The sequence below is a fragment of the Olea europaea genome, chromosome 14, assembly GCF_002742605.1.
Source record: "Olea europaea var. sylvestris chromosome 14, O_europaea_v1, whole genome shotgun sequence".
Lineage (NCBI taxonomy): Eukaryota > Viridiplantae > Streptophyta > Magnoliopsida > Lamiales > Oleaceae > Olea > Olea europaea.
This window is the reverse complement of record NC_036250.1, coordinates 11,516,093-11,543,136: the sequence shown is the minus strand read 5'-3', so window position 1 is coordinate 11,543,136 and position 27,044 is coordinate 11,516,093. Positions and strand designations below refer to the sequence as shown.

The window sequence follows — 27,044 nt, the reverse complement described above, 5'->3', positions numbered from 1 at the left end:
AATTTTTTTTTTTTTTTTTTTTTTTTTTTTTTTTTTTTTTTTTTTTTTTTTTTTTTTTTTTTTTTTTTTTTTTTTTTTTTTTTTTTTTTTTTTTTTTTTTTTTTTTTTTTAAGCTTGGATCTCTCTCCATGTTAGATGCCATTGGACCGACAAAAAACCCGCTTTTGAATTTAATTAGTAGTAAGCACGTATATTGCACGTTTTACATATCGAATGAATGATATGCATAATGTTTTTGAAGCAATAATACTGTTTTTGAAAATAGTTGAGGTAACTAATATTGTTAAAGGAATAATTAAAATTATCATATAGTAATATTCAATTAAAAAAAAATAAGGATGGCCACCATACATGGGAACATCTTTGATTAACCTCCCATGTTGATAGATTTCATTGAGAAATTATTTTAAGTGAAAAATTTTAAAGCAAACTAATATCTATAATCTAATCTAATTTTGATCGGATGCAAAAATAAAAAATAAAAAAAATAAAAAAATAATAATAATAATTCCTGACTCCATTTTGATGAACCAACTTTATATACCTCTCTTTGCAACAAATATAAATTATAAAAAGCACAATTGTTGGACTTTATAAATAAATTGAGAATTAACTTGAATTACTAACACCTTTACATGGGATGATTATTAGACAAAATTTTGAGATAAATAAATTGATGGCGTTGCATATAATTTGAATTTTTATTCTAATGTGCGTTAAAATCAATAGCAACGGAAGAGATATGCACTAACTTACAAAAGTATTCATATCTCTCTATTCATGAGTAATTAGATAATTTTACCATAATTTAAAATTTAAAAATAATCTAAGTCTCAATAAACTTGGCGGTTTGGGGTTGGCCTAATCTCCAACAAATAAGATCCAACAATTATTATTATTATTATTATTATTATTTATTTATTTTTTTTCAACTGAGAACCAACATTTTCTATGTCTAATATGATAATCACAAATTAGGCAACACCTTCTATTAAAGATCATTTTCTATAGTTTATTCTATGTAGATGTCTCCAACAGGCCCTCAATTTTGAGAGTCCCCATCGTTCCGCCCTTTGTGAGGAAGGTAAATCGCGAAATGTGTCCCAACAGGCCAAGAAACAAGAGCTGCATGTACACTGCGCCTACAAACAGTCCAATTCCATATTTCAGGAATCAAAATCCTACACTGCGGTTGCCAGCAAGGCATGAAATAACCTCACTCCCGTTCTTTGCACCACTAGGCTATACCCCGGGAGGCAAAATGATCTCAATTTTATACTTGTCTACTGGAGGAGATAACAACAGAGGCACCTTCCAGGCCGATCCATTCCGTGATGCCGAAGTCAATGCCCTGAGTTGAAGTTGTGAAGATATCCACCCTCTCCTCAAATCTCTACCCAATCTTCTCCATTTCTTTACAATTAGTTTCAGACAAAATTTAAACTTTATAATCTACCACCAGGAAAAGCTACGTATTGTGCAAAAGAATTAATATTTATCTAGTAAATTTCTTTATTACTTTCTGGCAATAGAAAGAGTATTATGCCGAGGAAATCATAAGTCTTAAATTCAACCCTTCAATGTAATAGTAGTAGTATTTGTCTAATGTATATCGACAGATATGATGGACCGCTCATCTACCAAATTGAAAAAGAAAGAAAGAAAATCTCCATCTCGTTTGGTTTAAATTTTGTTAAAAATTAATAAAAATATGTGATAGTAAAATATTATAATGGAGTTAATAGATTAATTTTTACAGTGGCTTTGTAACCCATATTTAATTTAAGTACTCTAAAAAGGAAAATCATTTAAAATTTGGAAGAATATAAAAGGTCATCACCAATGGCGTTACATTCTTTCCCCACTATCTTTCTATTCAATAATGAATAGAAAACATGGACACCTGGGTATATAAAAAATAAAAATAAAAAAATGAATAGAAAACATTGTTACATATTATTATTTTTTGAAAAAAAAAAATATATTTATATAAAATTAATCATATTATTTAACATTATATTATAAACTATCATTAATTATACATAAATAATATTATATTTCGTTTGAATATCAATTGGCTAAAGGATGAGAACCATATTTAATATTATGAGTTTTTGATAAAACAAATATATCATGTTTAATATTATAAGTTGCAAAATTAACTTAATGTATGAAAAATTACGAATATCTCAATTCCTCATTTCTATGTATTGTAGATTATTCCGAATTTAATTGAGCGTGCAATTACGAAAAATAATTACTTTTCCTTTCATTTTACATGCTTTAGTTGGTGACGTGGTCGACCGCGTTGTCGGTTATGGGCCCACATGCATATGCAATGTTGAGATTTGAGAGCTCTTATTTTTATTATTTAAAAAAAAAATATTTATGTATTTTTGATCCATTTGCTTTTGTTCTGTCATTACAATCTTCGAATATACCCGCTTGCACCTAAACTTTTTGATATTTACATTTTTGCCACAATTAAAAAGAAAAAATTGTAGTAGCAGTCTCTAACTTTTTTATTTTTTGCAGGCTTTACCCTAATATTCAATTTGTACCAATGGATATCTCTAATCTTTTAAAAATATACATCTGGAGTTCAAATGAATGACTATTAGTTGATCAAGGAAGTCGAAATTTAATCAATTTTGATCAAATTAAAAAGAGTAAAATGATAAGTTAGCATTTTCCTTACATTAATAAGTTAAAAATAAAATAAAATAAAAAATCATCATCTTCCACCCTTATGCTATCCCCAATCCAAACCCCACCTCTACCCCAAAATCAAAACCCTGCAACCCTTCATCGCCCACAGCCGATCGCCACCACCATCAAACCCACAGCCACTACCACTAAGTTTAAGGGTACTATGCACCTCACAGCCCCAACTATCGTGCCCACAAGTACAACGAGAACAACAGCTACAATTGAAACAATCCCGAGAGTAAACGATGATTTACATCTCCATACGGCACTTTGTCCCCATCCAAAACTGCAATCCATTCACCAAAACTTAGTTGTTGTAAATCAGTGTTGGGGGTGTACAAACAATTTTGATAATTAAGTACAATTTCCCTAATAATTTGGAGGTTGAGAATAATTTGCATGTTCTCTCAATAATTTGGAGGTTGATCCATCCCTGAAAATGAGCACCAATACAACTCGATCATTTGTAATTACAACTGATTGGACTCACAGATAATTCATAGTGTGTGATTTTGTTATAGATTTTTTTTGGGAGCAAAAATTGATTTTCTTATAACTTGGTTAAAAAAAAAAAAGTAAGGATGCGGGCTGGGTGGGGTATTCCAATTTTACAATCTAAAATCATCCACATATCTTAATTAATCAAATGTTTGGACATATTATTAATTAGTGGTTGAATCTTTTTGGTGTGCACAAAGAGTTTTGATAATTAAGTACAATTTCCCTAATAATTTGGAGGTTGAGAATAATTTGCATGTTCTCTCAATAATTTGGAGGTTGATCCATCCCTGAAAATGAGCACCAATACAACTCGATCATTTGTAATTACAACTGATTGGACTCAAACACTATTGTTGTTAAAATTTTCAAAAGTAATCTACTCTAGCCCTAACACTCACTCGATCTCAATCATATATGGTCAAGTGAATGAATCTTGCGCTTGTGTTATCAAATGAAAAGACATAAAAATACTCCATAATTAAATATTCCGACAAAAAGATTAAAAGAAAAAACATTTCTTCTACCTTTAGATTGTTTCGAATTAACATGAACAGTTGCCCTTCCACCATTTATATCTTGCATGGCACACAAATGAACACTGGTTAAAATTTAGCTTCTAACGAGCACCATGTTGAATTGATTGTTACTTTCACTAATCGAGTGAACATTTGTGCAATGTTAATTAAGTTTGGTAATAAAATGCGAAGGAAAAATATTTCAAGGATCAAATTAAAATATTGTGACCGTTTGTCAAATTAACTCCTTGTAAATGAGAGGATTTGCAACTTATAAACACTTACCTACACTACCAAAAAAGCACGATTTGAACCAAACTTTCAATTAAAATTTTTGTAAATTATTTCAAAAACCAAAACAAATATGTTAAGTTGGGAAACTGCAAGCCTAATTGGATAATCTCAAAAAATTTACTTTGTAATAAAGCTATAAGAACAAATAAATATTTTATCTTGGTTATGGTGAGAGATAGGTTACTTATAATTTAACCACGTGGTTTTATTAAGATGCAGTGCTCCATATGGATGCAATGAATTTCTAGGAAACTGCTTTTGTTTTGTTTATTCTATGATATTGACTTCGAGTCTGTGGCATATAGTTAAATAAAAGTTGCGTCTGATCTCAAACCACCTTCTCTTCATCTTCATTGGACATTAATCGCTGGCATTGGTCAGCACTGGGGACAATATATGAATCAACTTTGGTAAGAAGTGATGACTGATGACACAAATGGGAACACTCCAGTGAGGGTCCCAAACCTATGACCGTTGGATCCAAATTAACGTTAACGTTTAATTGACTCTTAGAAACTCGACGTTTTATTCATTTAAAAAGACTTTTTACCCTAACTTTGAATCAGAATAAGGAAGGAAGAAGAAAACAAACAGAAAAAGAAGAAAAAACTTTCACCATCGTGGACAGCTTGCCACCATGGCAAGCCGCCACCACAAAAAAAAAAAAAAAAAAAAAAAAAAAAAAAAAAAAAAAAAAAAAGAAAAAGAAAAAGAAAAAGAAAAAAAATCCTCCACCTCCTATCCGTGGCCAAAAACCACCAACCCAACCCAATAATTGTCAACAGTATCACTGGCATCCCCCTAGCCACATTCCTGCCGATCAGGGACGGAGCCCCTAAGCCCAATTATTTTTGTAAGGGAAATTTTTTTAAATAAAAATTCTTCTTCTTCGTCTTCTTCTTCTTTTTCTTCTTCTTCTTCTTCTTCTTCATCTTCTTCTTCTTTTTCAATTTTTTTTTTTTCCTCTAGTGATTTTTTTTTTAAATGTATTAGTCCAGTATAAAAAAATAAAAATTTAAAAAATTGTTCGCCCATCGCCACCGACGATGTCAATGCCACTAACCTAGCCCCAAAGTATTGTTACCATTAGGGATTATAAAATTACTTGACTCCATCTCATTCCGCATTGTCCTATCCAGTTTAGTAAAAGGGGCAAGGAAGGTGAACATAGTCCTTGTCTAGAACCCAACTCGATTATTCCTTTTTATTAAATTTTATGTTTCCGTCCATTTGGATCTAAAAACTACAATATCCAATGGTTAGGGACTCATGTGCCATAAATAGAAAGTTTGTGACTCAATCGTCACAAGCTCGAACATTCCCCAAGTCAAATAGAAGGGGAGAATTGTTTTTTGCAAATATTGGACTTTGCTATTTGTACACTTATTTTTAACACTTTAGTAGACACTTGCATTGTTGTCAAGTGTTGGATGAAAAAATTGTTTGAAATTTAAACTATTCAGTAGGATAATGCCACGTGATAAAATGCATACCATGATGTACATGTAGCAAGATTCACAAATATTTTCATGTAATATACGTATAATATGACTTGCTCCCCAAGTTAGACTCCAACTAGTTGAGTTCCTATATATAGAGGCAACGAAATGAATTCTCATAAAATACCTAAACAACATTTGGAAAACATACACAAACAAAAATGTTGTTTACCATTACAGAAATGATGACAGGAGCAGGCTCTGCAATTGCAGGGCTAATGGTGGCTTATGCCATGTTTCAAAATTATTTCCCCTATGACCTCCGAAAACCTCTAAAGCGTTACAGCCACAGAATCATGAATTTTTTCTATCCTTATATCGTGATCACGTTTCCAGAATTCCAAGGTGATGGATTTGAACGTAGCAAAGCATTTGCTGCAATCGAGAGGTATTTGAATAAGAATTCCTCGAAGCAGGCGAAGCATCTACAGGCCAACGTTGTACAAGACAGCCAGGCTATAGTTCTTAGCATGGCGGATAACGAAGAGGTCACCGATGAATTCCAGGGGATTAAGCTTTGGTGGGCTTCTGACCACGTCGTTCCCGACAGGCAATCAATTTCGTTCTATCCTAGGGAAGATGCCAACAGGTATTTCACACTCACTGTCCACAAAAAGTACAGGGATGTAATCACCAATTCTTATCTGAAGCATGTTTTGGACGAGGGAAAGGAGATTACTATTAAGGAAAGGCAAAGGAAATTGTACACTAACAATAAGAGTGACAATTGGTATGGATACAAGAGAACAAAGTGGAGCCACGTGATATTTGAACATCCAGCAAGTTTTGATACTTTAGCCATGGATCCAAACAAGAAGGAAGATATTATGAAGGATTTGATCAGGTTTACTGAGGCGAAAGACTATTACGCCAAGATAGGCAAGGCGTGGAAGCGGGGCTACCTCCTCTATGGTCCACCTGGAACTGGAAAGTCAACCATGATCGCTGCCATGGCTAATCTTTTGAAATATGATATTTATGATCTTGAATTGACGGCCGTTAAGGACAACACCGAGCTGAGGAAATTGTTGATAGACACGTCGAGTAAATCTATTCTTGTAATAGAAGACATTGACTGTTCACTTGATCTTACGGGCCAAAGGGAGAAGAAGGAGAAGACAGACGACGAAAAGAAGGAAGAAAAGGAGAAGGATCCCGTTAAGGCGGAGATGAAGAAAAGGGGTGAAAATGACCAGAGTAGTCAGGTGACGTTATCCGGGCTTCTTAATTTCATTGATGGGCTATGGTCAGCTTGTGGTGGGGAAAGGATAATTGTTTTTACGACGAATTATGTGGACAAGCTGGATCCTGCTTTGATTCGGAGAGGAAGGATGGATAAGCACATAGAATTATCATATTGTAGCTTTGAAGCATTCAAAGTTTTAGCAAAGAATTACTTGGACCTTAAATCTCATCATCTTTTTGGCAGGATTGATATCCTGTTACAGGAAACCAAAATGACTCCTGCAGATGTTGCTGAAAACCTGATGCCCAAATCAACTGAAGAAGATGGGGAAGCTTGCTTGGTGAGATTGATCCAGGCTCTAGAAGAAGCAAAAGTGAAGGCCGAGGAAGAAGCAAAAAAGAAGGCAGAGGAAGAAGCAAAGGCTAAGGCCGAGGAAGAAGCAAAGGCTAAGGCCGAGGAAGAAGAGAAGCTAAAGGCTGAGAAAGAGAAAGAAGAAAATGGTAAAGAAGGTGTCGAAGTTAATGAAGAAGTGAAAGAAAATGGTAAAGATGATAAACATTCGGCGACTAATGGTGTGAAAGAAAATGGAGATGTCTCTCATTGATGATATGATATGAAAATTGGGAGGGATCGAATGATTTGCAGCAATGAAAAAGGTCACAATAATTGGTTCAGTGTAGATATATCAAATATATGTTGATGTTGTAGTAGTGTTTTATTCGCCTTACATAGAAAAAATAACAAAAAAAATGTTAGTTGTTTCATTAGTAGCCAGTCGATTTGGAATAGGTTTCATTGTAATCCAATTTTATTGTAAATAGTGTGATTAACTATGAAGTTATGGTCATTTGAATAAATTCTTCAGAAAAATCAGAACGCAGTTCTAAGAATGTTATACGCGAGTTTGAAGTCCTAAATTTATGTTTAGACAGGTTCCTAAAGTACTTGTCACTTGAATGCATAAAAATTGATTGATCACTTCAATCAGGAAACGTGACAACAAATTAAGTGTGATTTGTCACAAGAAGACATGACATATGATATAGCCCCTATTTGACTCATATTAGGGTCCGTTTGATTGTAAAAATGGAATTGAATTGAATTGAAAATGAATTTCGGGAAATTGAATTGTCTAGAAATTGTTTCTTGAAAATTGTAAATTATTGTGTTTGATTGGTATAATTTTTCACGTGAAAAATGTTGATATTTTGAATCTTTTGGTGTTCGTTTGATCTTGTTTTTCATGAAAATTGTCGACTAAATGGATAATTTTTTTTTACAATTGTTGATAAATTTTGTTTCCATTGGAAAAAAAAAAAGAGCTAATGGTGGGAATTGGTTTTCCACCATTTCAAGGAAAAGGCACACGTGTGGCGAAAAATGTGGAAATCAAATTCCCTAAAAAATTTAGCAATCAAACACCACATTTTGGTGGAAAATAAAAAATGTTTTCCATTTTCCATGGAAAATATATCCAATCAAACATGACCTTAAAATTTGAGTCAAAGTCAAATAATTAATATTAACCACATTTTTCATGGATTCCACAACTTTTCAATAATATATTTCAAAAACTTCTATCAAAATCTACTAAAAATCTAATTTTAAACCCCACCAAACACCATAATGTTTTCCTAAATTTTCCTGTCCATTGATTTTTGTGGACGGGAATATTCAGTTCTGCTATGACACTCCGAGCGCGATTATTTTATTAGGCGTAGATCCCACCCTAGAGTGTAATCCAAAATGTCACCCAAGATGTACACACAACATTATTCAGCAATATTTCTTTTGACAAAACAATCAAACTATCCCCTATTTGAGCTATAGACATTAGTAAATAAAGACTGCTTCAAAAGAAAATGGGATGTCTTTTTGACCAGAGAAGTAACTTCCGGAGTTATCTTGCTTTCTTTGCAAAGACAATTACTTTAATGGCATGAGCCCAGTTTCTCTAATGTGGCAATGAGATGTCCCGTTGTGTTCAGGGGTAAGCAAGTGACCAGCTCCATTGAGTTTCAAAGAAAGTCTTGAGAAATGTGTTTTAATTTTGTAGTAACTATACTTCCAATCTATCGGTAATTAGATAAATGTGTTTTAATTTTGTTCAATTAGGTAACTACATTTCAATTTGATTTTAATTGTGCAACTGCATTTTAATTTGATTTCAATTGAATAACTTTAATTTGATTTCAATTAAGGTAACTTGTGCAATTCTATTGATGAAAATTGACAACGTGACAATCAATTAAAGATGATCATCACACGTTGTCGATGACTACTAGCATGGAATAATTGTAATTTAGGGAAATAAATCTATCAACTAAATTACTAGGCTCATACTATTAGGCTTGGACAAAAAAATTTGAAAAATCAACTAAACCAATCAAACTGAACCGACTCGGGTTGATTTGACACAATCAATTGGTTTAGTTTGATTTTCTTTTAAACAAAATCATAGTGGGTCAGTTCGGTTACGATTTGAAGTCTCAAACCGTTGGTTAATAGAACCAACCCAACCCATTTACATTTTAAAAATAAAAAAAAAATAAAATAAAATCAAAAGATAAATCCTGATCTCATAAATATATCTTGATTCCTTCAAATAAATGATGTTGCCGGTAAATAATAGCATTGAAAATTTCTTTCACAAGCTCATTATATTATACTTAGAATTTTTTCCCTATTCAGACAATAAAACTACACAATACATAAAAAAAACAAAAAATAAGTATTCTGCTGATCCATCTCTATTAATTCGATTTTATTTATTAGTCAATAGTTCTTTCAATGTAAAACTAGTTGATTATTTTAGTTCTTGTAATCTAAGTGAGCTCAAAATTTAGACAATTTTTTTTTAATTTCAGTTTGGACTAAAATTTCAAACTGATTAATCGATTTAAGAGTTAGAGTGGATTGATTTGAATTGAAATTTGTCCAAACTGATTAATTTAATTTTGATTTTGGATTGGCATCACAGTAAATCAAATCAAACCCCGTCTAGGCCAGAATCAAATCAACTTAATCGATACTATTATAAAAGTACACTATTGAGATTGAAGGAAAATAAACAAACATACTACACATGTGCATCTACTTTGCACATTCAAATCAGTGGACAGGTGTTTGTGTCAAACTAGTAGTACAAAATTAACGTACAACTAGTTCAATTCGAAAATAAATGTGCAAGAGTTAGGTGGAAAGCATACTATTACTTTTTTTTTTCAACCACTCCACCTAATACACAAGACTTATCAACACATGTTTACCAAAAAGAATATATTACTTTTGCTGCAATAAGCCATACATTACAAATATATATTTATATATTAGATTTACTAATGTAGTCTACAACGGTCACCACATCAACAGTTCTCCTATGTTTTTTACAATCATGTTACATGTACATTTTATTTGATATTGTGCCACGTATTGTAGCATGAGTGGCCAATTTTAAAATAACACATACATTCACGTCCATTCATTTTTGAATTTCCAAATGATATCAAACTCCATGTACAACATGAAGTGTACAAGGAGCATTATTCTACTTTTTACCGTGATGGTGAATTCTGAGAAACCTTTTCATGCCTCAAATTTCCGACATGTTCGAAGAATGAACAGGGTAACCATGGTTCCTTGCCAGTGTAAAATTTCCTCTACATAAACAAGTGTTTATGCATGCAATCCGTGTTTAAGAAAGATAGAATTTTTATTAAAGGTTTAGCTGCCAAATATTGAAGTTTCTAGGGCTGTGAGAGTTCATTCAAGGCTGAATCTTGAACAATCCACTCAGTTTTTACGTGCTTTCAGCCTAGGAATCCTGAGGCACGACAGAAACGGTTTCGACACAAAAAATTGGATTCTGTTTGCCTAGTCTAAAAATTTGGCAAGAACAATAATTTTTTTATGTCATTTGAATATTTGCTTTCATCAATTAAGTGGATTTAATAGATGGTCTAGTCACTGTTACCTTTATTTTTGATAACAGCTCCTTATTTAAAGCTTGTTGGACAATTATTAACCAACCACTAAAGATATATATGTCCACAGCAACATAATTAAGATGATGTCAACACCCATGGCTATGTTAGAAGACAATAATGTTATTCTTTAACAAGACGACAGTTGTTGAGTTTCGAAAATGGCCAATAAGTGTCGTTAGAAGACAATGTACACGTGAATCTGTTTTGTAGTATTTCTATTGTAAATAGGTTTGTAAAAAAAAAAAAAAAGATAGAGACAATATATTATGTTCTCCTTTCTATTCAAAATCCATCATCTACAATGATACAAGAATTGTCTATTTATAGTAATCAGGCCAACGGGGTCACTGTTAGATCCGAGCCACGTGGCTTGATCTGAGACCCTTGATGTCACGTCAACTCTACTTCATATTAATAATATTGACAGATTTTTAATAAGAGGTCAGTCATTCTACAAATTTAGGTTGACTTCTCGACACTTAATAAATGGACACATCGAATCAATCAATTCCGGAGACGTCCAAGCTGAACTTGCCAAGGGCCTCGAACACTTCAGGGAGTTCGGCAATAAGGGATGAGTAGGGGTAGACCAGCTCGACTGATCTTAGTGTAACGACCTTGGCATTTAATCGCGACTACTTCAAATGTTGTAGTTATTGGATAATTGCCACGTGTAAATAGGGGGTCCGTGTGGCTATTCTATACGACTAGTAACAACAGTAGTTATCCAGGTATTAACTTGTTATTTGAAGGAACAGAATTAAAGAAAATTAATATATCAAATACCAAGCTACTACATAAGACGACTAGTACAGATCATGCTACTACATAAGACGACTAGTACACATCATGAACAACATTACTCGTTGGAAGATGCAGTGTTCAATTGGGTATGAAATGCTTACAATGAGAACATGATCCACCTAGGAATCTTCATTGTTTATTGTCTGATATTGACTTCATGTCAATGCCATGGGCCCATGGCTTAAAAGTAATTTGAAAAGTAGATCTATAGCAGATCTTTCACAAAACCGGGGCCCCAGTGTCCGATAAAGGCAATAAATGCTTCGAGCCAACCTTCCAGGTGAGTACACTCCGGTACAAATGGTTTTTTCCTTTATCGATTTTGTAAAATTTTCCGTGTAATCAATATTATAAAAAGACAAATATGAAGACTACCAAGTCAAGCATCAACCGATGCACGTGCAGGTCCTAGTCCTACATATACTGGCAAAAGTAAAGCTCGTAAATCAGATATCCAGGAAAATTTGTAACACAGAAAAAAGAAAAGAAAAGAAAATGCTGATGACAATTGGAGAAATGATGACTGGAGTAGGCTCTGCAATTGCAGGCCTAATGGTGGCTTATGCCATGTTTCAGAATTACTTCCCTTATGACCTCCGAAAACCTGTCAAGCTTTACATCCGCAAAATCACGAATTTAGTCTATCCTTATATGAAGATTACATTTCCAGAATATCAAGGTAATGGATTTAACCGCAACAAAGCATTTGCTGCAATAGAAAGGTATCTGAATGAAAATTCATCGAAGCAGGCGAAGCATCTCAAGGCCAACGTTTTGGATGACAGCCAGGTTATAGTTCTTAGCATGGCTGATCACGAAGAGGTCACCGATGAATTCCAGGGCATCAAGCTTTGGTGGTCTTCCAACCGTGTCACTCCCCAAACGCAATCCATTTCGTTCTATCCGAGGGAGGATGCCAACAGGTATTTCATACTCAATTTCCACAAGAAGTACAGGGACATCATTACCAATTCTTATCTGAAACATGTTTTGGAAGAGGGAAAGGCTATTACTGTCAAGGAAAGGCAGAGGAAACTGTATACAAATAGCAAGGGTGAAAGTTGGAGCAGATTCACGAGAAGCAATTGGAGCCATGTGGTATTTGAACATCCGGCAACTTTTGACACTTTAGCCATGGAGCCAAAGAAGAAGGAAGAAATTATCAAAGATCTGATGAGGTTTACTGAGGCGAAAGACTATTACGCCAAGATTGGTAAGGCATGGAAGCGGGGCTATCTCCTCCATGGTCCACCTGGAACTGGGAAGTCCACCATGATCGCTGCCATGGCTAATCTTTTGAAATATGACGTTTATGATCTTGAATTGACGGCCGTTAAGGACAACACGGAGCTGAGGAAATTGTTGATAGACACGTCGAGTAAAGCAATTCTTGTAATAGAGGACATTGATTGTTCTCTTGATCTTACAGGCCAAAGGGAGAAGAAGAAGAAGGAGAAGACGGAAGAGGAAAAGAAAGAAGAAAAGGCAGATCCAGTTAAGGCGGAGATGAAAAAAAGGGAAGAAAATGACAAGAATAGTCAGGTTACATTATCCGGGCTTCTGAACTTCATTGATGGGCTCTGGTCAGCAGCTTGTGGTGCAGAAAGAATAATTGTTTTCACAACAAATTATGTGGAAAAGCTTGATCCTGCTTTGATTAGGAGAGGAAGAATGGATAAGCATATAGAATTAACATACTGTTGCTTTGAAGCATTCAAAGTTTTAGCAAAGAATTATTTGGACCTTGAATCTCATCAACTGTTTGCGACAATATGTGGCCTGTTACAGGAAACCAAAATGACTCCTGCAGATGTTGCTGAAAACTTGATGCCCAAATCGTCTGAAGAGGATGAGGAAGCTTGTTTGGCGAGACTCATCAAGGCTCTGGAAGAAGCAAAAGCCAAGGCTGAGGAAGAAGTAAAAATGAAGGCCGAGGAAGAAGCGAAGAAGAAAGTAGAGGAAGAAGCGAAAGCAGAAGCTGAGGAAGAAGAGAAGCAAAAGGCTGAGATAAAGAAAGATGAGGGGGAAGAAGCAAATGGTGAAGGTGTTGAAATCACTGGAGTAGTGAAAGATAATGAAGAAGATGCTAAAAACCCCACGTCTAATGCTAATGGTGTGAAAGAAAATGGAGATGCCTCTCACTGAAGATGTGGTGAAGTTCATGTGGTAGGAATGTTCTATTCTTGCCTTTCAATAATAAGAAGTAAGAATAATACTAGTTCTAGCTGGGGATCTGGATTAGGCTTCATTGCAATCTAATCTAAATATTGTGATATTATTAGTTTGTGCTGACAGAATATATGTTACAATGCCGAGTTTGCAATCATAATTTGTGTTTATACAATCTCTCAAAAGAAAAGGCGTGTGCAGTACTTGTCACAAATAACGAAGGGTCATTATTTGATCACTTCAATAACGAATTATGACAAAAGTAGTTGAAATTGTCACAAATACAAGATATCACCGCATCGAACTTATTTGAACTTTTTCTGCAATCAATATTTAAATAAAATTCCTATGAAATATGACTTCAAAGAAACACAACTAACCAATAGGGCAACTAACAGTCAGTCAATAAGCACATGTAGATGTTAGGATGAAGCACCACCCAAAGTATCAAGAATTCCAGGATAACCAAAACATATATTGACAAATTTAGAAAGTAACACATTCACAACCACGAATGTAACAGACACAGGAGGATTAGTAAATATGAGTTGCTGCTGGAATTAGATTTTGCCTCACTCAAAATGGCGACCTGTTTAAAGCGAAAGCAGCTTTCCATTTGGGTAACCAAAGTCTTCTGGATTAAAATATTGATCATGTCTTCACATAGCAAACAAAATAAAAGATGAAAAGGGAAAATTAGAGTCGAATTTGATATCGGTGTTCTCAGCCACGTTCTTTACTTTCTACAAGTCATAGTCCAAGGGCATCTCCCAGGTTTACTGTGTTTCTCATGGTTCTCCTCCCAATGCCTCCATTGCCTTTTCTCATCATTGCCGCAAATTCACCATAATCTATTTGTCCATCCTGCAATCACCAAGGTTTTTTAGTTAAAAGCACAAACAAGAATACACAAATTCGTTTATGGAGGAGAAAAATTAATGCCACGGATCTATTTATAGATAAGCAGCATGACTGGATTAAATTTTTTTTTACTTTAGGCTTCTCTACTAATATACTGGATTTAATGTGGTTAAAGGAAATGGAAAATTGATTTCCCACATTTTTTTCCTCTCAAGTTTATAGACATGATTTCAAGTCAGTTGTTTCAGCATTTTAACATTGAATCCAACAATGCTCGTAAGTCTTATATAAACCAATTCTAAGAAGAAATACAGGGAACACACAACTTACATTATCTTGATCAATCTCTCTTATCATCTCGTCAAGGTTAAGCTCACTCAGACCAAATTCTTTGCAGGCTTGTTGAAGCTCATCGATAGTTATGTAACCACTACCATCTTTGTCGAAGAAGGAGAAGGCTGAAACTAGATTCTCCTCTCTCTCTAACTTGTTCAAGTGCACTGTAGCCGCTAGAAACTCCCCATAATCTATTGTTCCACTGTTGTCGATGTCTGCCTGCCAATACCAAGATAGATTAGTTCATATTAATTTGAAAGAGAAGATGATAGCCATGAAAATTGAAAAAATGCAGCAGAGAGTTCTTACAGCATCCATGAGATCTTTAATCTCAGACTCCATCAGCTCAGAGCCTACACGGCTTAAACCCTCTTTAAGTTCATCGAAAGTTATAGTTCCACTATCGTCTGTATCTATCATTTTGAACAACTCCTTCAGACCACCAATTTCTTCCTCAGATAATCTCTCTGCAATGACCTGCAGAAGAGCAAAAGAATGTCAGTGACAAAGCTTTGTTAGAAGGCTGCTTATGTAAATGGATTTGTATGTGGAAATCAGACATGAAATTAAGGTAGAATAGGCTTGCTCTATTGCTTATGTGACAATGAAATCAAGAGACAAACGATGACTGTTAACATCAATTGGTAGAATGGGGGAAAAAAGGAAAGACAAACTGAATGCACACAAACGTATTATTGAATATGTTTCCCCATTTGATCTCAATTGTTCTACTAGATTTTTGCTAACTTCTAAATTATTAGTTTCAGTTACAATTCAAACGATGATAACTGAGCTCCTGTTCAACGAAAATAAAAGACTTCATTTCATTTTCGCGGCATACTTGGACCCCATTTGATTTGAGCATAGGAGTTGCTAAGAGTAAAATTGAGATAAATGGTATATATTTTTTGTTCCAGTTAAATGAATTACAGAATGACCAAATTATAGAGTTTTCTTAAGATTTCTATGTATTATATACTCTCCTTGACTTGAACTCCCCAAAACTAGATAGTTGAATAACCAATTAAGTGCATATACATATAACTCAAAAATGTTCTTTTTCCTCTGGGGGTAAGAAAATCATGGACGGGATAGCTGATTAAAAGGTATGGAGATTCTTCCATCTGTGTCTGACACTTGCAAACTGGATATGATTCTCTAACCAATGATACAAGTCCAGGACCTAAGCAACAACTACCATATTTATGATCAAATTAACAAGATGTGCCTTCTTTCTCAGTTTTATTATTTTCCCTGTTTTCAAATTTTCATAGGAAATATTTAGAGCATTCAATTATTAGTATACTAATTTCATAGAGGACACGTACACATACTTACCTAAAGTTTAAAAATTCACATCTCTAACATTTAGATTCAAGACAGATCAAGCAAAATAGCAGAAGCGTTGCTATTATAATTTATTTATATGGATATAAAAACGATCTGAAGTTAAATTCACATTTATAAAATTAAAGAAAGCCATGCAACTACAGCATGTTTGTACTCCACATCGCTTTACTGCAACAGTATATATATCTTTGTTGTCTAGTATGTCCAAGCGACAAAAGATTTTTAGGAAGAAGCAACTAAAAGAATGACTCTACTTTCTGTTACTCTTTCATAGAGTGAAATGGTTTCCACAAAATTATTCTTAGCAACAAATCTCTGTTATCATTATTTTTGATAAATATAACGTTTATTCTTAATGAACAAAACGAAATACCTATGGTTTCACACATAATAAATTATCCATCATTTTTTACAGAGATATGAATGGGTTCGACAATCAAAATATAACAAGTCAACTCAAAAAAACCAGCAGAAACCTTACACGTAAAGCCATCTTCTTGAGTTTGTTCATTGCTGAGAACTGTTTGAGGCGTGAAAGAACTGCAGAATCAAGCGGCTTATCAGGAGCCATTTTGTCGTCAACAATCCATGGATGGCCTGTTAAGGAAAAGGAAAACAGTCATTTCATTGTGATAAACATGCAGTGCAAGAATTGTTTCCATGGTGCCAGGACTGATTTAATCATCTCCTCGGGAAGGCTACTTACACAGAACTTCATGTGCTGCTATCCTTGTCTTCGGATCCCTATCCAGCATCTTCTGTATCAAATCCTTAGCACTATCTGAAATGCCAGGCCATGGTTCAGATTCAAAATCCAATTTTCCTTGCAATATCTCACGAAAAATCCCCTTCTCTGTCTCTGATGTTGAAAGTAGTACAAAATATGTAGAGGAGTTAGTTATTTAGAGTATTTTAGAAACTGAATTCTTAAAAGGCATTCTGAACCAAAACACATCAATGAACTAAGCAGGAATACACCTGCCCAGAAAGGTGGAACACCACTGAGTAAAATGTATAAAATAACTCCCGCACTCCATACATCCGCTTCATGTCCATAATGTTTACACAAAACCTCAGGTGCTACATAATAAGGGCTTCCCACTACATCGCTGAAAGTTTCATCTGAAAACCAAAATGAATATGAAACTGCCAATTTTATCATAGAAAGACTGAAATTAAGAAATGATAAAACAATAAGACATGGAGAAGACCTTCAATCAGAATTTCTCATATAATTTCACAATAATTACACAATTAAGACAAAATCTAGAGATGAATCATTTATCATCAGAAAAATGAATTAGAAGCAATCTTTGGTAAATAAGATTGCATTGATTTCAGCTCTTAACATTATTTTAGCGAATAAACAAACTTAATCATTGTGAAAGCACGAAAAAGTTCATCCATAATCCTGGATTCTAATCAAAGGGCATTCATATCATATTTTAAATTTCAATAATTTGTACTTATCTGTGCCAACAGCAAGTAACTAAACGAAGCTTTCAATTTAGATTACACTACTGTGTTGATAACTCAATAAGAAGGTTAGAGAACTAACAGAGGCCAAGTAACTCAATTCAACAAAGGTGAAGATGTATTAAATATTTTGTGGTTTGTGATTGGGTGACTCAAACAACTTTGTTGGCGATCATCGAACGACGCACCATTGGTGATTGCGAATCACCAACACAATCACGAGTGACATTACCGTCTATTATCCCTAATGGATGTGTATCAATGATCACAAATTATGTTGTCCAAAAATTTTGTACAAATCACCAGCAGATAAAGATTTCCATCAAGTACCATACGATATCTTGTTGGTCAACATTTTTTCTATTTTAATTCTTTTTTATGATCACTCCTTAAAATTATTTGGAAAACCAACAATCCAAGAAAGAAAAGAATCATGCCTTGTACATGAAAGTTAAACGTACAAACATCAAATGACCAATCAATCACAAAGCCAAAAAATAACCTATTTCATATTCAAACCTAAATGCGGATTGCACAATACTCAGATAGCCCAGCAATTCAAACACAATTAAAACAAACATAAAATGAAAACTTTAAAAAAATTAATGGAAAAAAGGTAATAAACAGAAAAAATATCATAGAAAAACCTGGCTTGTAGAAAACAGAGAGGCCAAAATCAGTAGCCTTGAGAGCAGCATCCTCATCAGCACTAGTAAACAAGAAATTCTCGGGCTTAAGGTCCCGATGCATAACCCCTAAAGAATGACATGCCTCGACCACCCCAACGATTGTTTTGATCAATTTGGCAGCCTCTTTTTCACTATAATGCCCTTTCTGCACAATCCTATCAAAGAGCTCCCCGCCTGCACAAAGTTCCATTACTATGTGCACAAATAGGATATCCTCATATGTCCCCTTTATTCTCACGACGTTTGGGTGCTCCGACAAGTGGTGCATTATCTGAATCTCCCTCCATACATCCTCATAGTCCTCTTTACAAATCAGCTTCTTCTTGGGTATGGATTTGCAGGCATAAAGGGTGTTGCTTGATTTTTCACTGCACAGAAAGGTCGTTCCAAACTGGCCTTGGCCTAGCTTCTTGCCTATAGTGTATAGACTTTGTAGTGTTTGTGTCCTGTATGGAAGGACCCATATGGGCTTTTGCATATGTTGTGCTATGAAAGTTGGTTTCTTGATCTCTTTTGTGGGTTTTGGTGTCTCGTTTTGTTCAGTGCTAGTACTGTTATGGGAAGGTGATGGAGTAGATGAAGACATGATTATCGTTTTATGGGTCTTTCTGATGAATCTTGAATTTAATTTGGAAGAGATGAAGGGTTAGAGTGAGTGAAAAAAATGCAGTCTTGACTTCGATTTTTTTCCTAATCTCTCTCTCCCTTCTCTTGCTCTAGATTTTCTCTCTCTAGATTCACTCGATTCTCCGTCCCTTTGATGGTTTAGTTTTCTGCGTGTGAAAACATTTGCTTTCTCTCGGTTTTTAATTGGAAATTTGTACGGAGGAATTGAAAAATCTAGTATTGAACTTCCAAACCTTTATGTATTGTGGTTATGGATTCTTAACTCTTAAAAGTATGATTATAAATTTCCAACATGTTAAATTCTGTGAATCCATAGATATTCCCGTCACACGATGAAACTTGTCAACGTGGATGATAAAATAAGTTTTGCTACATTTACTTCAAATTTGACACCGTTATGAGGTGAAAAATTTTTATTATTGATTTTAACAATCAATGACACGGAATTTGCCACGTCTTCTTGTGTCAAACTTGTACACAGAGTGTCAACAAGTTTAATTCTGTTAAAATTGCACAAGACTTTTAATTGAATTGAAGACAAATATGAAATGGTTTGATTGTTTTGTCCTTTATTTTTGTGCCACTTGGAGATCGGTTTTAGTTTATATTAAATTGAATTTGCTACATCTTCAGGTGTCAAACTTATTGTACACTGAGTGTACAACAAGTTTAATTCTGATAAAATTGCACAAGACTTTTAATTGAATTGAAGACAAATATTTAATGGTTTGATTGTTTTGTCCTTTATTTTTTTTGTGCCACTTGGAGATCGGTTTTAGTTCATATATAGATGGTTATGATCATGCAAGGACCTCGAATTTATTGTTTAAATAGGTTGAGAAAATTTGAAAAGACCCATAATCACTACCACATTAAAGGTTGGGGAGCTCCCCTGAATTTCCCTGTAGTGTTAAAAGAAAACAATGGTAAATACAACAAACAAGCACCATTTTTACCTTGTCAATTAGTATTCATAAATATTTGCCCTTGGGGTGAAAATACAGTTTAAATTAAGAATCCAAAGACAAGGAAAGGGCATAAAATATTCTATTTAGTCAAGAAAAACAAAAACCAAAAAGCAATTAGAATCTCTGAATCCCCTTCTCCACATCCGTATTTTAATATAGTTTAAAAATCTATTAAAAAAAAAAAAAAGAGTAATCGCCTCACTGTGCAAGGGCTCTATGTTTATTTAAAAAATAAAAAATAAAAACAATTACGTGAACCTCACGTATGTGTGTGGCCAGCTGGTTTCTGGCAGTGCACGAGGGCACATCATGAGACATTGAGACCAATTAAGCAGAACCTTGTGAATGAATTATGGATTATACTCATCCCATTGTACATTAATGCAAGCTTTAATGAACCAGTATATATTGTACCTTATTCATAATAATAATACTATTTGCAGTCACTTTCTGTCTAGTCGACCAACATATCATACATGTGACGTTAGTGATTTGATATACGAGATAAGAAAAAATTATCATATCAATACATCAAATCATCATGTAGGATGACGTGTAGGGTCATTATTGCAGTGGACGATTATGAATAACATTATTCTATTCATAATCATCTCTCTAGCATAGTGAATTTCTTGCGAGTTCTTATTACTCTATAATCATCGCTATTAATAATCTTTCAAGAAATTCGAATTTATAAATCAGTATAGGAAAGGAAACGTCATTTTTAAAGTTTTTCAAGAGTCTTTGCATGATCGATTATTATACTCTATGACTATTCACCATAGTTGAGTTGACTCTTTCCAAGCCTACAAGACTTGAATCAAGGGCAATTATTGGGTGATTGGTTGAATTTTAAGTCATCGAGGTAGTGGTTCTATTGGGTTTGACTTATTAGGTATGGACTTTGACTCGTATATAGCGTAGGAAACATAAGTCACCTCCCTATTTCTTAAAATTCATTTTTTCTCAATTTCATTTTTAATTACACATTATTAAATTCGTAATATTTATCAATTTTGATCCACTCATTTCATCAACTTTTATTTTTGAAAAAGATAATAATAATAAAAATGAAAACCGACCTGCCCTGTGTCGAACGGTCATCATGGCAAAAGGTGTAATATCATGCTACTCGGGAAAATTCTTATTTGTGTGAGAAAGAAATTAGAGATCCCAGGGAAGACCCATTATACATCACATAACTTCTTCATTGGTCATTGAAGAACAGTTGGAACAACAATTTTGAAATAGAAAGTCAAACAAAACTTGGAATAAAACTAGTGAATCACGCTTGGTAAACAAAATCACGGCAGAATTCTACAATTTATTACAAGAAACATATGACAACTCCACAATTACGAACACTGCTTCATCCTCACAACTTCATGTGATTTATCCCCTTTTTTATCGTCGACGTACAGTTTCCAAAGAAAATCTATCCTTTACTCTTCAAGATCCATGCTTCCATCGAAGAGAAATACTTTCATAAGAGAATCTGCCCTACGAGAAATATGACTCAAAACGTCCGCTTTGGATCACGAGCAGCAGTCAGATGGTCCTGCAACAGCAACAATATGGTAAATTCAAAACCTCAAACGGATGCAAACAATGAATGAAGGAATAAGAACTGTTCTACATCCCTAGTTCTTAATTATGCATGATATAATAGTATGCATCCCAACATTCCCTTTAGGAAACAACCCCCTAACCACAAAGATGCAACTATGGTTCATCCATAAAAGCGCACAAGACATTTACTTCCCCGAAAATATACTGTTCATGAAATGGTGAAATGAATACATTATACAATGCAAGAGGTATCAATCTGTGTGACTTTAATACAGATAAAACTCACAAATATAAACTTAAAATATTTTAATACAAAATGGACTACAACAAAGTCTATGTAAGCACTAAAAGTTCTCAATAAGTGATTGTTCTCCATAAATTGTGGGCACAGACCTCCTATAGTGTTGTACTGGTGGTTGACATATCTTAGACATTGACAAACTTCAGACAAGGTGATGAATATCATTTTAATTCTGACAGATGAGGTCATGTTGCCAAAACTTGCACGTTGGTCCTGTGATCATTGTGCTATCTGGGTGTAAATGTTTAATTTCTTAATTCAGTGACGAGACAGAGACACGCATTTACTGAAGCAAGCAAGGGCACCCACACATACACACAATTCATGTGCCTGTGTCGCCTGTGTCCTATTAAAACATTTAGAAAACAGCAATACCATCACCCTTTTATTCTTCTGCAATGCACAATGTGCATGCAAATCATGCCACTATGATGAATAAATTGCATTCTTCCCGTTCAAGTATTTAATAATCTAAAAGTTCGAGTGATTTGACTCTGATTTCAATATATCCAATTACTTTCATGATTGATCACCACTTTCCTAAGAAGTTATAGCATTTCCTGTTCCCAACATACCCTTGATCAGCAGATTCAGCACTAAAAAATAATAAATAAATAGTACCAACTACCAAATGAACCCAGTTTATATACCTATGAACGTAAAGCTCTTTCAAATCAGAGATGCCTTTTCATAGCTTGAATTCATTGAAAAGATAATGAAAACGGCAGGATATCCAAGAAAAAGGTAGGCATCTCCTACAGTTAGAGACTTCCTACAAGGTGCATCTTTGATGAACTAATTTGAAGAATCCTGACAACATACTTTGTAAATTTGACTATGTTTCGCCGTAGATACGTTTTTTTTAGCTCTAGTTGGTTTCAACCATTGCTATAATGTACCCCGACCAAAGAGACAGATAAAGCATCGAGGACAACTCACCGAGATAAAATCAAATGCTTTAGTCTCCTCTTTCTTTGAATCATTCACCACGGAGGTCGGACCTTGAGTAGCAATGCTAGGATTAAATACATCTGGAAAGGGTGATGAAAACCCTCCATTATATCCAGTAGCATGGCTGACACCTGCACTTGGTTGCAGGTTCCCTAGCTGCTGAAAGTTGGACATTGCCGCAAGAAACTGTTGCTGAGCAAAAAGATTACCGATGGCATTGAAAGCCATTGGCTGAGAAACTAACGATGGATTGAACATCGAGCCAGGGGGGAAATTATATGCCATATCACCCAAAGGGAACATAGGATTAGCATTCTCCCCACTAGCTTGAGAACTGAGTACACTGTTGAAGACATCATTGGACTTTGAGCTGACATTTTCTGCATGCTTCTCTGCAGAGATTCCACTTAGCTTGGCAAATGGATCATTACCATTCATAGACAAGCCAGCCATCAAGTCATTAACATCTTTTCTAGAATTACCTTGATCCTGGGAAGCTTCAGAATTGGAACTCAAAATATCAAATGGCTCAGGGCCAGTTTTACGAGTAGCTACATGGGCATCAGTAGCTATTGACTTATCAACAGTCATCCCAGAAAAGATATCAACTGCATGGTCCTTATCATTCTTAGTGTGAAACGAGACATCTGCAAAAGGATCATCATCATACTTATGTTCATTGGTGTTTTGACTGACTCTAAAACTGTCTCCAAATATATCATCAATCAGAGGAGCGGCAGATGTTGCTGGATTTTCAATAATTTGATCACTATGCACTTTATTAGATTCTTCCACCCCAAGAAGGTCATCAGAATCACCAGTGTCTATTAAATTCGGCATCTGAAATGCAACTGGCTCAGCCTTCACAGATTTATCTAGCTGACGGACTCCGCAACCAGCTAGTTCACCACCCAAAAGACTCAACACCTGTCCATAAATAACCACACATTTGACTTAAATTAATTGGAAGCACTACTCAATCTAACAAAAATATTGTCACCAAACCATACGTTGCATTCAGTTTTTCCAAGGAAAAGAGAAAATAGCTAACAGAGCAGTGAAATCTCATTCAACAAAAGGTAAATAAGTTAAGGTATTGCAGTTGTAAATATTGTTTTCACATAATGTCACCCAGTTATTTCCTTCCCATCTCCTGCTTCAGTATTAATATTATATGTTGGGTTGTGATATTTAAGGCTTTGATCCCGTCCCTTCTTTATCTTGCATGAACATCAAGAACTAAAAATGATGAAAGAGAAGATTTCCAGCAATGTTTCTCGCTCACACCCCTATCCTTCTTCTTTCCTTCTATTTGATTTTGAATTTTTTTTTCTTTGTTCTTTGTTCTTTGTTCTTTTTATCTTTTTAGAGCAAATTATAAAATATTACCTTATTTGCTTTCTCCCTCAAAGATGCTTGAGGCGATTCAGAACATTTCACCACAACATCCTTGTTATCACTAAAATAAGATGCTATAACAGAAAAATGTTCATCATCTGCCTTTCGTAAAATTGCCTCAAGGACGGAAATGGCTTTCATGCGTACCTGACACAAGTAGCAATGTTGGAAAATATAATAAGTGAAAACCTCCATTTATATCATTTTATTAGCCTGACATATCATTTTAAGGAATAACGTCAAACAATATCTCCATAACTGTGTAGGTTGTCACTCTCCTATACATGAATAAACAGAACAGTCACTGAGATAGCAAACCTGCCACAGTGGTGATTGAAGTTTCGACTCAAGAGCATGCCCTAATGACAAAGCATCCAATTTTGATGCTTCCACAAGGAAAACCTGGAGTGCATCTCGAGTTGGCTGTAAACGGACACCACCATACGTCACAATGGTCTCTAACAATTTATCCTCACGAGTCTTTTCACTATAACTTGAACGAGAATCTCCATTTGTTATTTCTGCCTGGGATGCACTGAAATCTGGAAAGGAATTTCCAGAACCAACATACTTTGAGATGCGTGCACTGCTCTGAGTTTCACCATGAGAGCCAATTCCTTCATATCGATCAGGGTTATCATTTTCCCTAGTCAATGATCTCCGAAGATTCGGGCTCCTGTAACTCCCAGTCTCAATACTCTTTTTAAGGGATGGAGATTGTGTTAAATTACTTAAACCCTGCTTGATAGTAGAACTTCCAATATCAACCACCTCATTAAGAAAGGATTTCTTATCTTCTGATGGCATTTCAAAGTTGGTATTCCCAAAGCCTTGTATACGACTACCAAGACTATTCTCAGCAGATGCAGGTTTGTGGTCATCTGAAGAAAATATGGCAGATAATACTTCCTGTGCAGTTTCACGCACAGACTTGTTCAATGCATCAGCTTTTAAAGGATCTGGTTCTCCCTTGTGATGAATTAACTGACGTACAGCTACAGAGTTCCTCTGCATCTCCCTTCTGAACTCTGTTCCTGACTTTCCCACTGCATATTTGATCACTCTCAGTGCCTAAATAAAACAAATAAATCAGATGGCCACTACATGAGTATTGCACTGATACAAATTTAAGAGCAATAGTAATGTCTACTTTTCACTTGAAGAATAAAAAATTGTAAAGATGAAGGCAGGTACAGATGGTTCTGCCCATCAACAGTTTAAACCTGTAGGAGTCTGAAAGTTTCACTTTGATGGCTGAACTACCAGCGAGCTCTGAACTGTTCCATAAATTTGGAGCTAGCCTAGAACTAACAAATTACCCAGACAAAGCCATATTCACTCAGTTCTCAGTTCTCCATGGGACATTCTCAAATGTATTTATTCAGTTCTCAGTAAGTTATCAAGCCAATCATTGCTCAAGAAGCTTCCCATTATGTTTGTATTCCCTTAAACAAATCTATCCTTTTTATTCAAGTCCATTCCATCCCATTAAGTTTCAAAGGAACCTATTAAGTAAATCCAAAATCTATTGAACCTAATCCACTTGAAAATTAAATTAATCAATCGACTAATTCTCATCCTTTTGGACCAATCATCAGTTCAACAAAGTGATTCCAAAATGCATGATACCAGCGGTTACTTTAGATTTATCTTTAGTGTTTGTCTAAGGGAGAGCTTAGAGAACCACCCTTAAGGGGAGAAGAACAATATTGATTGACTTGCAGAAATTCACACAAACATACACGTTGATTTTTTTACAAGCAGATATGACCCATACTCCAAACTGAAACCAGTGGCAATTGATTATACAAAGTATAAAAAAAAAAAAAAAAAAAAAAAAAAAAAAAAAAAAAAAAAAAAAAAAGTGGGGCGAAAACAAAAACAAAATATTGATGGACATTCCAAGCTTAGAAAGAGAGCGTGACTGCGTTCTTAATAAGCCGTGTTCAAATTAAGTATAATGTGTTTTATCAATTCTAGTAACTCTATTTCTTAATGATCATACAGCTTTTGGATATCCCAGCATCAGAAACTCTTATAATACACCGAATTTCACCGTGAATCAAATGGATTAGAGAATTGATTAAACAAATAAAAACAAGAATATCCCAATTCTATTTAAAAAAAGGAACAAAATGCGGGGCTGAACGAACTTTCTGTTTGACGACAGGAGATTTATGCTGGAGGCGTTTGAGGATGAATTCGGATACTTCCTTAACGATGCTGACGTGGGATGACCTCAGAAGCTCGCAAATCTCCTCCAATTTGTAGACCGGAGTAACCTTGTCCTCGTCCGACGTCGCACCGTCTATCATCTTCGACCTCCAGTAAGACTCCACCGCTCTCCTGCTCTGCTCCATTTTCTCTGATTTATCTCTTTTTACTTATCAATAATCAATCAAAAAAATTCCGCTGACAGATCTATCGATCGATCCAAAAAAATATGAATAATTAACCAAATAATCAAAATTAATGATCAACCAATCGTCACAACTGAAGCCGATATGGATATTGAATTCGAGAAATGTAAAGGAATTGGATGAACAGTCTAGGGATTTTTAAGGGGTTTTGTTCTTTTATTTTTATTTTTGCAGTTTGAGAAAATTAATTATCACATAAAAATCGTGGAAAAATCGTTGTTGGGTGTATGATGTAGAAACGTGTGATGCTACTTTCTCAACATTCTGACGCGTCATAAATAAAAACAAAAATGGGTACAAATAAAACTAATTAGAAGATTAAAGAAATTGTAAACAAAAATAAAAATTAATTAATTAATTAGAGACAATTGTTAACAAAAAATAATCAATTATGCTATTTGTACAATCGTGCTTGACAATAGTGATTGAAAATAT

The 27,044-nt window shown here is 34.6% G+C and overlaps 4 protein-coding genes across 4 annotated transcripts; 2 read left to right on the top strand and 2 right to left on the bottom strand.

Moving 5' to 3' along the window:
• Nucleotides 1-5,619: 5,619 nt before the first annotated feature.
• Nucleotides 5,620-7,561, top strand: LOC111409172 (AAA-ATPase ASD, mitochondrial-like). The gene has a single exon (XM_023039151.1). It carries the CDS (start codon nucleotides 5,680-5,682, stop codon nucleotides 7,306-7,308), a length of 1,629 nt encoding a protein of 542 aa, XP_022894919.1. The 5' UTR covers nucleotides 5,620-5,679; the 3' UTR covers nucleotides 7,309-7,561.
• A 4,303-nt stretch (nucleotides 7,562-11,864) lies between these two features.
• On the top strand, nucleotides 11,865-13,838 carry LOC111409170 (AAA-ATPase ASD, mitochondrial-like). The gene has a single exon (XM_023039149.1). The coding sequence runs from the start codon at nucleotides 11,888-11,890 to the stop codon at nucleotides 13,637-13,639; it is 1,752 nt and encodes a 583-aa protein (XP_022894917.1). The 5' UTR covers nucleotides 11,865-11,887; the 3' UTR covers nucleotides 13,640-13,838.
• Nucleotides 13,839-14,117: 279 nt separating this feature from the next.
• On the bottom strand, nucleotides 14,118-19,173 carry LOC111409171 (calcium-dependent protein kinase SK5-like). Its single transcript, XM_023039150.1, has 7 exons — nucleotides 18,334-19,173; nucleotides 17,189-17,332; nucleotides 16,917-17,069; nucleotides 16,692-16,807; nucleotides 15,170-15,337; nucleotides 14,855-15,079; nucleotides 14,118-14,527 (listed from the first exon to the last, which is right to left on the bottom strand). The coding sequence occupies exons 1-7, from the start codon at nucleotides 18,959-18,961 to the stop codon at nucleotides 14,414-14,416; spliced, it is 1,548 nt and encodes a 515-aa protein (XP_022894918.1). The 5' UTR covers nucleotides 18,962-19,173; the 3' UTR covers nucleotides 14,118-14,413.
• Nucleotides 19,174-21,088: 1,915 nt separating this feature from the next.
• LOC111409169 (VHS domain-containing protein At3g16270-like) lies at nucleotides 21,089-26,786 on the bottom strand. Its single transcript, XM_023039147.1, has 5 exons — nucleotides 26,343-26,786; nucleotides 24,508-25,260; nucleotides 24,181-24,336; nucleotides 22,780-23,718; nucleotides 21,089-21,528 (listed from the first exon to the last, which is right to left on the bottom strand). The coding sequence occupies exons 1-5, from the start codon at nucleotides 26,547-26,549 to the stop codon at nucleotides 21,487-21,489; spliced, it is 2,097 nt and encodes a 698-aa protein (XP_022894915.1). The 5' UTR covers nucleotides 26,550-26,786; the 3' UTR covers nucleotides 21,089-21,486.
• Nucleotides 26,787-27,044: the final 258 nt, after the last annotated feature.

What these genes read in the sequence shown, in the direction of transcription:
- LOC111409172 (XM_023039151.1), top strand. Translation starts at nt 5,680, where the DNA reads ATGTTGTTTACCATTACAGAAATGATGACAGGAGCAGGCTCTGCAATT.
- LOC111409170 (XM_023039149.1), top strand. Translation starts at nt 11,888, where the DNA reads ATGCACGTGCAGGTCCTAGTCCTACATATACTGGCAAAAGTAAAGCTC.
- LOC111409171 (XM_023039150.1), bottom strand. Translation starts at nt 18,961, where the DNA reads ATGTCTTCATCTACTCCATCACCTTCCCATAACAGTACTAGCACTGAA. An exon ending in TTAAAGATCTCATGGATGCT is followed by an intron (nt 15,080 to 15,169) that starts GTAAGAACTCTC and finishes TGGTATTGGCAG; the next exon opens with GCAGACATCGACAACAGTGG. An exon ending in GAGAGATTGATCAAGATAAT is followed by an intron (nt 14,528 to 14,854) that starts GTAAGTTGTGTG and finishes TGGTGATTGCAG; the next exon opens with GATGGACAAATAGATTATGG.
- LOC111409169 (XM_023039147.1), bottom strand. Translation starts at nt 26,549, where the DNA reads ATGGAGCAGAGCAGGAGAGCGGTGGAGTCTTACTGGAGGTCGAAGATG. An exon ending in CTCCTGTCGTCAAACAGAAA is followed by an intron (nt 25,261 to 26,342) that starts GTTCGTTCAGCC and finishes TGTTTTATTTAG; the next exon opens with GCACTGAGAGTGATCAAATA. An exon ending in TGAGGGAGAAAGCAAATAAG is followed by an intron (nt 23,719 to 24,180) that starts GTAATATTTTAT and finishes ATTTATGGACAG; the next exon opens with GTGTTGAGTCTTTTGGGTGG.